General features: G+C 35.6%; 1 protein-coding gene across 4 annotated transcripts in view; it reads left to right on the forward strand.

The window, feature by feature from the left end:
- Positions 1–12,115, forward strand: part of LOC108710474 (bifunctional heparan sulfate N-deacetylase/N-sulfotransferase 3) — a 144,602-nt gene that overhangs the window by 110,327 nt on the left and 22,160 nt on the right. For all 4 annotated transcript variants that reach the window (XM_041590446.1, XM_018251613.2, XM_041590451.1 and 1 more), the window contains 2 exons: positions 2,942–3,124; positions 10,980–11,076. In XM_041590446.1, coding sequence (XP_041446380.1) covers positions 2,942–3,124; positions 10,980–11,076 — 280 coding nt within the window. The remainder of the gene's footprint in view (positions 1–2,941; positions 3,125–10,979; positions 11,077–12,115) is intronic.

Below are 12,115 nucleotides of genomic sequence, written 5' to 3' on the forward strand. Positions count from 1 at the left end.
ATCAGATTCCCCATTTTGGTGCATAAACAAGAATTTGGTTTGCTAAGGTTGCCGTAGTTTTTATTCAAAATTATAGCATTCAATAAAGGAACTTTAAAGCTCCAAAGCTGCTTCCTGCACTTCTGCATAGCTGGTGGGTCCATCCAACCTCCGCTCATATCAATAGACACAGTCTTCTTGCTCGGGCACAGACATCATTTTGACATTAAAATGACAACTTCACAACACCAAAGATGTTCAGTGCAATTGTTTCATTCACAGCAAAGCTTGTGTGAAATTGTGTGTGTTATCACATCAGCCACAATTGCACTGGCGGTGGATAAACCTAGGGGCCCGGTAAAACACATAGAGGCCAGTTTATGAGTGTTCATCCCTTTAGCTCAAGCAATCACAAAGGAAACATCGTTTGAGTAAAGGAACTCATGCAAAGGTTTTTTTTTGGGGGGGGGGAGGCTTAAATAGTTGAGGTGCAAGTGATAGAAATATTAAATATTTTCTTCCCTGCTCTTGTTAGTTAGTCTACAGAGCTAAAAAATAAGGTCAGATTATTTTTTATAGATAAAGTTGTTCTTCTAACCTTTCCAAAGTTCAGGTACTTTCCCATCTAAAGTGTCTCTTAAAATATAGAAGGAGAGAAAAAAATAACTAAATTTCTACAGAAAAACAAATATATCAAATGTGTTAAACCTGCTGGGGAACTGGGGTTTTCCAGATAATGGGTCTTTCTGTAAATTATATCGCCACAACTTTAGTTTACTAAGAAGTCATTTAAACATTAATTAAACCAAATAGGATTGTTCTGCCTCCAATAAGAATGAATTATATTTTAATTGGATCAAATGCAAGGTACTGTTTTATAGTTACAAAAAAGGGAATCATTTTACAAATTTTGATTTAATTAAAATAGAGTCTATGGGAGATGGCATCCCATAATTCAGAGCTTTGTGAATATGGGGTTTTCAGATAACGGATCTCATACCTATACTACCTATACCTATATATTTCAAAAAACTTCCTGTCCAAACGAAAGTACCACATTTCAATGGAGAGATTTTGCTTAGTGTAGTTTATTTATCTATCTAGTTCTGTAGTTTTTTTCAGTTTTACAAAAGAGCCATATACTGAACTTGTGATATTTACCACTTAGGCCTCATGTCTATAATTTAGAAGAAAAGGAAAGGGTAAAATACTGGGTGTCAGGTGGAGGTGTCAATATGATAGGCACCCCCCCATGAAAAAGTTATGTTTGCTGCAAAAGATGACGCCACCTTCAAGCACGTCTTAAAAGTGGGCAATGCTCAGTAAAAATTTGCAGTGCAATAAAAGTCTAATGAATAATATTAGATAGTAAAAAGCTATTTTTTTTAACTTTCTCTGTTTATGACTTTTATTACATTTCCAGGACCAGTGTCTGAGTTTGCTTTTTAACTAGGTGCCACACTGTCATCTTTTTTAGTATTAGTAGTACACCACAACTTGAGTAGAATGCAATGTTTTGGACACCACTGGGCCCTTTCTCAAGTAGGCCCAGTGGGGTCCGAAACATTGCCTTGTATATATCTACTTATGGAGTAATTTTGGAGTCACTTTTGAAGCACTTATACTCAAATTGTAATGTGCTATGGTGTACCTTGTACTTTGGATATTGCTGGACCTATGGCGGGTGGTCCTTTCACCATATGGCACCCGACCCACAGAAAGGCTTTATTCACAGCTAGGTCTGCAAAAGTCACAAGAGATCCCTGGGAAATATAGGCCAGGTGATAGCGATGCTCTGCCAACTATTTAATATTCTCGTGACACAAAATTTCCCTGGGAAAAAAATGTGGCGACAAAATGCCCACAGACTCCAATTTATCTTGCACAAAAAAAATGTTGCTGAGAAATAACATCCATTGACTTTCATGTATTTTGCGTGGAAATAGTCACCCCAAAAAAGTGTTTGAAGACAAGAGCCATAGTTAATGCATGTGTATCAGTGCCATATATGGATATTATTGCATTTGCTTCTATTGTCTACTTTTTTGGTTGTATTCTGCTTGAGTTTTAATTAGATGCAAGCCAGTTGGGAAATTATATTAAATGATTAGTGGTGACTATGAGTGGTGGCATTCAGAGAACATGTAAAACAGATGAAGGTTATTCGGTCATTAAGGACATACAGTAATAGGACATACTGTATTAATCAAAGGGCAAATTACCCATGCTCCTACCTTTGCTAAAAATCCTTTGACAGTTTCCCCTATTTATAAAGCAATTAAAGGTATTTTAAAAAAATGGTTTAAACATTTAAAAGTTAATAAGCTGTGTTATGTTTTGCGGCTCCAGACTATTTTTCTGTAGTGGATGAACAGGCAAAATGGCTCTTTTGATAATAAAGGTTGCTGACCTCTGCCCTAGAGTGACAAATCCATCATGTGCTGTTGCCCTTAATATAGAGGCACTGCACTACAACACCTAAGCAAGACCTACACTCCCATACACATACATCCCTTTTATTAAATCACAGTGTTTAAAAAGGGGATGTTGAAGGGATGTTTCCATTGTATTTTGACAAGTGGAGTACAGCATTAGGCATTTCATTATATGGTAATAATTGTTTTACAGAATTTCATCATTCCTGACACAGGTAGCGAGCAGCCCAAAAGCAATTCAAGCTTTGGGTATTATGGAATATTGTAAAAAAGTCAGAAGGTATTAACGGATACAGTAATAAACACTAAAACACTTATAATGGGCTAATATGCCTCAATGCCATTAGACTTGCTTGTAATTCCAGCAGCTTTGAAAACGTGTAGATTAATAAAATTGCTTGCAGAAGCAAGAAGAAAAATATTGTTCAACAGAAATCTGTGTGAAATCTGTGTGTGGCCATATTGCCCCCTAGTGGTAAAACACAACGTTAACGTTTGCAGAATACAGAATTTGTTTTGTTTTTCAGATAAGCATCTTCATGACCCACTTGTCCAACTATGGGAATGATCGACTTGGTTTATACACTTTCGTTAATCTGGCCAAATTTGTAGAGTCCTGGACCAATTTAAAGCTGCTAACACTTCCTCCTGTACAACTGGCGCAGAAATACTTTCAGCTTTTCCCTGAGCAGAAGGATCCTATTTGGCAGGTAAGGAAATAAATAAAATCTAGAGTTGTATGTACTTTCAGGAAGATGTTTCATAGAACATTATTTTTCTCCAGTTACTCTGCACAGGTTTTCGGGAAATATACAATACATTTTTTTTGTATTACTGCTGAACAGAATATATTCCACATAACGATGTTCTACATTCTCAAATTCCTTTAGAGAAATGATACAGGAACTGCAAAAGTAGCTCATTGTGAACATATGCAGCAAAAAGTATAATCTACATCATCTGATTAAAAAAAAATGTTTTCAACTTGTAAAAAGACCTTACTATATATGGATTGGGATTTATTATTAGTAATACAGGTATGGGTCTGTTATCTGGAAACCCATTATCCAGAAAGCTCCAAATTACGGAAAGGCCATCTGCCGTGCACTCGATTTTATCCGAATAATTAACTTTTTTAAAAATTATTCCCTTTTTCTCTGTAATAATAAAACAGTAGCTTGTACTTGATCCAATCTAAGATTTAATGAAACCTTATTGGAGGCAAAACCAGCCTATTGGGTTTATTTAATGTTGAAATGATTTTCTAGTAGACTTAAGGTATGTAGATTAAAATTATGGAAAACCCCAAGTCCCGAGCATTCTGGATAACAGGTCCCATACCTGTAGTAGTAGTATTACTAGTATTATTATAATTATTAAAAAGTATTTATAAAGTGCTAATGTATTCCACAGAACTGTACAACAGATGGGTGCACCCATCAAATATAATGTACATATTACATACAAAACTGACTGATTTTAGTTTTTAGCACTTTAGTGATGTGTAGTCCTGGCAAAACCTACAGGGCCCAAGATACAGGTTTGGGGCAGTAAAACACAACTGTTGGCAGAACTCTGCCGACCCTTCCGGTGTCCCCCAATGCATCTGATGGCCACCTGCTGTCAGCTTATTTATATATTTGTTCCTGCCCCACCCCCTCTGGTGACACCAAAGATGAGAGAGTTAAGTGCAGGTATATCAATAATGATGACTCCGGGTTGGGTTGGAAGATATATACAGTATAGTGCCCACTAAATGGAGAGAGGACCCACAGCATTGCCTACATATGACTTTGGCTGTTTACACCCGGTATGAGGTATTGTAAAATAATGGTAACATTTTAGGCATTAAAACCTTTAACTTCTCTTTTAGTATGTCATAGATTTGCCAATTCTAAGCAATTTTTCAATCTGTGTTCATTATTTATTTTTATGTTTTTTTTAATTATCTGCCTCACTGACCCCATCTAAAAAAAAAAAGCTTTTTAAAGGAGACCTATCACCCAAAACAATTATTCCTAATCCTATTTCATCTTGCTAGTCAAGCAAAATGAACTTTAATTACACTGTATACATTATTTGAATCTTGTTTCCATTAGTCTGAAAACTCATAATTATAGCAAGCAGGCAGGAGCCATTTTGTGGACACTGTTATTAAGGCAAGTCTTGCATCATCTCAGAATCTTGTTTGTGCACCAGAATGGGTTCCCGATGTCCATCCCCATGCCCTGGCTACACAATTAAATGGTTAAGAGAATGGGGGAATATGTGGAGAGCAGCGACAACTAGGAAGTGCTGAATGGAAAGCCATAGAGGGGGGGCAGGCAATATTTGATTGACAGCTGAGATTTTTAAATGAGATTACAACAGCTATGAATGCTTTAATAAAAAAGAATTTGGGTTTCATGTTTAATTTGAAAAGGACTTTTATTATACAGCTTTTTATGTATGGGTGAAATAAAAAGGTAATGTGAACCCTAGCAACCAGATTGATGAAATTACAGACTGGAGAGCTGCAGAATAAAAAGCTTAATAACTCAAAAACTACTACTAAAAAAAAAAGTGCATAGAAATAACTTGATTATCAATGTAATGGATTGTTTCTGTGATCACAATGCATGGCAGTAATTTATAATGACAACAATAAAGTCTTATACCAATTAACCATACATCATTTTACACAGCTTTATAACTAAGCTTACTTACACAGTTTTCCTCCACATTAACTTTGAATGATTGAGACTGTGGTATTTTAAGACAACTTGCCCTTTACCTGGATATTTTCTTATATCAAACAAATTATGCCTTATAGTACAAAGGTTCACAGACATGGATTCATTTGTTTTAGCCTTAGTTTACAGCTTTAAAAAATGGTTCCTGTGTTTTAAGGAATGTTATTCTTCATCTTAGTTTCATTTGATTTTACATTTATACAGAGTTCCATCTGTAAACAGCTACACTTGCAAACCTTCAATCAAATCAATGGTTGAGTACACATTTCTCCTCAAGTGAATGTCCGTAAAATGTCACCTTCTCTGCACTTAAACAAGTAGGAGGAACCAAACAAATTTTGGTCAAAAATCAATCATAGCCAATAGTGATGGGCGAATTTATTCACCAGGCGTGAATTCGCGGCGAATTTGCGCGATTCGCCGTCAGCGAATAAATTCGCAAAACACCCGCGCACAATTCAAAAACGGGCGCCGGCGTCGAAAAACGGGCGCCGGCGTCAAAAACGAGACGCCGGCGCCGTTTCGTGAATTTTTCGGCGAAGCGAAACGGCGCAAATTCGCCCATCACTAATAGCCAAAGCTATGCTTAGTTACCTTATGATATACTACAAGTATTCCTCCTTGGGCCATTACTTTTCTGAGAGAATATTGTAAGAAGGATATTTTGTTTCATAAGGTTTAAGAGTATTAGAGCAACTTCCCCATTTTTTTTTGTAAATACTTGATCTATTAGAGAGATAATACAGGAATACTAAAAATGCTGAATGATTAATACAGTTTTATAGACAAAATGTAGCCATATAAAGTGTGAAAGTCATTCAACTCTAGTAACTCTTTAGGACAGAGTTTGATTTAAAAATGTATGAAATATAGGAGCTACAGTTTGACTTAACTTGAACTTATTCAGTTCACAATTCTGTAGAGTTGCTGTTTTTTTAAATTAATATATATCTAACACCAACAGAGCTTTACAGAGATTATACATCATTGAAATGAGTCCCTGACACAATAGAGCTTACAATCTAAGGTCCCTATCACATTCAAATATACTATTGTCAGTTTTTTCATGAGCCAATTGACCTGGTCTGTATGTTTTGGATTGTGGGAGGAAACTGGAGTACCCAGATGAAACACATACAAACACAGTAATGATGTTCGGGCTGGCCTGAAACCTGCGGCTCCTGCACAAAATCTTTGGATGGGCTGAGCTCTTCTCCTGCTCTCCTCACCCATGACCTAGCACTGCCGGCTTCCAGCTCCTAAATTTATAGACTCAATCCCACCCCTTTTGTGTCGTCACTGCAGGGCGAGCGCGGGACTATAATTAGAGGGGGGACGGTGGACCAGGTGCGGGTTGAGAGAAGGCTGGTTAGGGTCAGGTGCGGGTTGTGAATTTCTCAACCCACACAGCACTAAAATATATCTTCACTTCCCTTTTTTATATTCACTGGTTAGCATCTGTTTTGTAATTTATATATATACATAGCTTGGCTGACTGGCTCATAGTGGCATCCATCCCTAGCTTCCACACAACCTGAAGCATAATTGGCATTAAAACAGCTTTAGTTGCTTCTGGGTAAATAAATGTTGCTCTGGGAATTATATTAATGGGTAGGATATTTTTTATTATTTTGTATTAGCAACCAAAGGTGAACAGAACTCAAAGCATTTCAGTTGTTTAAATAATAAAACACAAAGGTGGTTCTGAGGGAAATATTACAAGGGAATATAAAGCTACTGTATGTAAATAAATGCAACACAATAAGTATTTATAATTGCAGTTGTAGCACCAGGTTTTGCAGACCAGTGTTTTATGTCATCAGGTGTCCTGAAGATTGTGGTTTTAACAGTTACTATGGCTTGTTTGCAGGTATTTCTGATTGTTGATGCAATAGAAGTATAAGAATCAAATGGATACTAAAGTTGTGTGATTTTATTTGGACAAATTAAATGCCTGTTGTTAGCACAACTAATGGCATATTAAAAACCGCAATGCCAGTGATCAATTTGTTTAGACATCTGAAGAAGATAACATATTAAAATAACATTCTTCTCCAACTGGTAAATTGAGCTGCTGGAGGGGCTGGTGTGGACATGATGGGCTTGATATTACCATTTACATGGTATTGTCTTAAAACAGAGAAATAGTAAATGTGTATTCCCATATTTCATAGCATTCAGGATAATATACCCCATGCCTGATATTATTTTGTACTTTATTTTATGAATTTGTTTTACATACCTGTTTTGTACTTGTTCTTTTGTGGAAAGGGGATGTCATACAAATGATGTCCTTATGAAATGCCAATATTGTTGTAGATTTTCTCTCCTTGTTGAGTAGCTGCTTGTCATACCTGTCTTTCTTATTTGTTTGCCATAATAATAATAATAGGACATCTCACTAGGAATCCAGGTTTGAATTTGAGAAGCATGTAGAAAGATGAGCTAGTGACAACAGAAAAGTTGTGATTGTCAGGTGTTTATGCCATGAATTTATAGAATGCTACTTCAATAATACCGTAAGTTACCAATTGTACACAAAAAGAAAGCAATATTATATAAGATATTGATATAGAACAAATCCATACAGACCAAAGTTTTCAATTGATTTGTATAAAGCAAACATTTTTATGAATATTGGGGTACATTTTATAATGATAAAAATGGGGGATCATGGGGAATTCCATGTATTAAAACATTGCTAGCTGTCAGAATGTTATGTTGTTTAAATTGTGACTGCATCAATACTATCTTTGTGTGCATAGATAAAATACTGAGAGGATGCAACATGAACCAAGACTTCCCTAGCTAATGTATATTACAGGGCTCACACACTAAAGTTTTGACAGTATGAAGTGTTTTCAATGTTCACCTTAGATATATATGTTTTATCTTATTTATATTGTATTCTGCCACCCTGTATGACTTTTGGATAGGAACTGTAGATTTTTTGAGAGATCGCTGAACAATCTTTTTGGAATGCTGGCCTTCTACTTCAACTTCGATAAAGTGTTAGTGCAGTCACAGATCACAAAGGGTCTGGTAGAATTATAGTAACTAAGACAGGCTGCGTTAACAGTATGGCTTAAAGGAGGGATTCCCAACTTTTTTATTTACCCATGAGACACATTCAAATATTAACACAAGCATGAAAACAGTTCCTGTGGGTGCCAAATCAGGGCTGTGATTAGCTATTTGGTAGCCCCTAAGTGAACTGACAGCCTACAGGAGACTCCGTTTGTCAGTACACCTAGTTTTTATGAAACCAAAACCTTCCTCCAAGCCAGGAATTCAAAAATAAGCACATGGCTAGAGGCCACTAGGTGCAATATCTAGGAGATTAGTGAGCAAAATGTTGTTCACAAGCGACTGGATCACTGCATTAGAGCCATCAGTAAAGTGTAGTGTGTGGAGGCTACATATTTTACTTGTACCTGTAGCATGAAATGGGAATCATGGACCCTTTACAGATTGTGTGTTTTTATACAGTGTTAGAATGAAATACCTCATATTATTTAGTGATCGGAGTTCCCTAATGTCTGCAGTCATCTATGTTCCTTATATACAATTCAGACTGTTCAGTCTCACTTTCTAGTAGTTTTGACTGAATTCAGGACAGCATTTAAACCTAGTCAGGCAAATGTATTGTATTTCCATGCTTTTAATTGATGTTCGTTTTCCCTGATGAAGTCCAGTTATTGATCCAAACACTTAAGGCTCATAATGCAAGTTTTTCTTGCAAACAGACACAGATATAATATAAACCACTGGTGAATATGGTAGACACAGCTTCACAAAGATGGCCATTACATTTTTCTAAAGAGTCTATAAATAGCATGAAAACACTGCATTCCATGTGTTCTGGTTATTACTTTTCTGTAAAGATAGAAAACAATATTGTTTTCAGACATCTGTAGCCATAATTTAGTTAGTGATGTCAAAACTAGATTAATTTCAGTTCAATATAGAATACATACTGAGACTTTGTTTTTTTTTATAAAAAATGGATTTAAAAATATATCTATTTCATCCTTATATAAGATAAATTATTTAACCTATTGAGCATTAATTAAAAGTACTGCACTACTTAAAATTGCAAAACTATTAAATAAATCATAAAAAATATATCATACTAGAACATAAGAACTATTAGCCCACACCCCCACAATGTGAAAAAATCCCCCTTACAATGTTACTGAGATTTATCCCCTTAGGCTTCAGTGCTCCAAACATGTATTTTATGATATATATATATAGTTATTGATTAGTGTGCAACGACTGTCCCACATTTACTGCTGTATGGCTTATAGAATATGAGCTTTAATGGAAAAAAATGAAATCTTTTCATTTTCTAATTTATTTTTTTCAAAACTAAGATTTTTTTTTTTTTTTTATTTTCTCGCCTGCTATTAAATGTACTTTTCCTTAACAATGAATCTATTTGTGAAATACAAATGCAGTGCAAGTTATTGCAGCTAAATGCATCCTGCTATGGGAGCTTTAATGCGATTCACAAAGCAATGCCTCCCTCTGTTGCAATCAATGATGGGATACAGGCGAGACTTGAATATATCACTACAGGAGTATTATTGAATTAAAAAGTCATGCTTAAGCTGCCGTACTGCTGCAGTAAATGGCAACTCTATCAAAGTTTACATTTATGGCTACAGTAGTATATGTTGGGTTTTGATCATTTGTTTTTTTTTTTTAATCAGATGAATCATATAATTCACATATATTCAAAAGAATGTGAATGTATATGTTGTATCTCCTGTATGTATATACATATCTTGTTTAAATATGAAAAGTCCCAAATGATGATAAATACACAATCTGGAAAGAAAAAGTCAGTAAGGCTTACAGGGTACAAGGCATTTTTTCATGTTATGGCACAGTTCATATGCTGAGAATTGTCTCTGAGATGATTGTCTAAGAAATGTAGTAGTTATGACACATATTTGAAGTTATTGCCTCAACATTTTTATGGTTCATGGTAGACCTCTTGCCATGTGCAACTGGTTGAATGGAAAAAAAAAACATCAACTTTCCTCCCTACTGATATACTGATATGAGCCTTGTCTTTTTGTAATTTGATGTTGCTTCTTTTTATTGGGAACCATAACCTTTGCTTTGTTGGAGGTTGTCCGACTCGTGTAGAACACCAGTACAACTGTTGTTAATTAGCATCAGGAGTTCTGAATGTGTCAGCAGTGCAGCCACAAACAAATTATATGCAGACAGCACTTTCAAAAAACTGATGTAAACAAAAACAGCAAAAAAACAATGTATTAGTCACTCAAAAAAATTGGTCTGGTCCTATTTAAGTAAAGACAAAAACATGGTCTTTCTCCGGGTAATAATGCAGTGGCAACATGAGGACATCTTATTAAATCCCTGTTAAATGGAAAAAAACAGTTGATGTTGTATGCAGTTTTATTACATACAGTAAGGGGCAGATTTATCAAAGGTCGAGGTGAGTTTTCAAATAAAAAAAATTTAATTTTGAGCTATTTTTTGTGTACTTCGACTAGGGAATAGTCCAAATTCGATTCAAATTTGAAAAAAAATTGAAAATTCTAATAAAAACCTGCCCAATTCCTGTTTTAGCCTATGGGGGACCTCCTAGAACCTATTTGGAGTCAATTGGTGGACTTTGAAAAATCAAAGTTTTTTCGATCTATTCAATAGAAAACTGACCTATTCAACCAAAAAAAAACTTTGACTTAATTGCGGTTGGTCTTTTTGAATTCGGATTTCGAGGTTTTTCCAATTCAAAATTCGACCCTTGATAAATATGCCCCCAGGTATTTATTTACATTTTTGTGTTTTTCAGAATCCATGTGATGACAAGCGCCATCGAGATATCTGGTCCAAAGAGAAAACTTGTGATCGTTTACCTAAATTTTTAGTTATTGGACCACAAAAAACTGGTGAGGCTTGAAATTGTTAAATACTGTTTTAAAGGGGAAGGGTGGTATTGAGAAATTGGTATAAAGAGTGAATTAAGACAAGCAACATGTCAGCTACCACCAGTTTTAATAAAAACAATAGGCAGCTAGCAACTGGTCTAATAAAAACCATTTTCTGAAGAAAAGCATGCAACTCAGTATTTTTTAACCTGTTACCCACCAAATAATTAGAAATACCAAAAAAGGCAAATGGTAAAAATTACTCTAGGCAATAACAGAATGTCAGAAAACCCTGCATTATACCTGTTTTGGGGTGAGAAGTTATAATACAAAATCACAGGTCAGCTTGCAGAAAACATTCATGGCCTTAACTATATATACAGCAGATGTGGTCGCAGGAGGGATGGGAGAGAAACCAGAGGTGGGATACCAGAGGATTGTTCATGCGTTCATCTCAAAAGATAATTTTTTTTTCTGGGGACCCAGCTTTTGCAATTTATACTACTGGCTATATATAATGTATAAATAATATTTTTTGAAAATGAGTTTGAATAATAATACCAAGGGGCACATTTACAAGCTCGAAGGATTCGAATTAAAAAAACTTCGAATTTCGAAGTGTTTTTTGGGCTACTTCGACCATCGAATGGGCTACTTCGACCTTCGACTACTACTTCGACTTCGAACGATTCGAACTAAAAATCGTTCGACTATTCGACCATTCGATAGTCGAAGTACTGTCTCTTTAAGAAAAACTTCGACCCCCTACTTCGGCAGCTAAAAGCTACCGAAGTCAATGTTAGCCTATGGGGAAGGTCCCCATAGGCTTGCCTGTGATTTTTTGATCGAAGGATATTCCTTCGATCGTTGTATTAAAATCCTTCGAATTGTTCGATTCGAAGGATTTAATCGTTCAATCGAACGAATAATCCTTCGATCGATCGATCGCAGGATTTGCGCTAAATAGTTCGATTTCGATATTCGAAGTCGAACGATTTTAGTTCCTAGTCGAATATCGAGGGTTAATTAACCCTCGATATTCGACCCTTAGTAAATCTGC

This window comes from Xenopus laevis, chromosome 1L (genome assembly GCF_017654675.1).
Source record: "Xenopus laevis strain J_2021 chromosome 1L, Xenopus_laevis_v10.1, whole genome shotgun sequence".
Taxonomy (NCBI): domain Eukaryota; kingdom Metazoa; phylum Chordata; class Amphibia; order Anura; family Pipidae; genus Xenopus; species Xenopus laevis.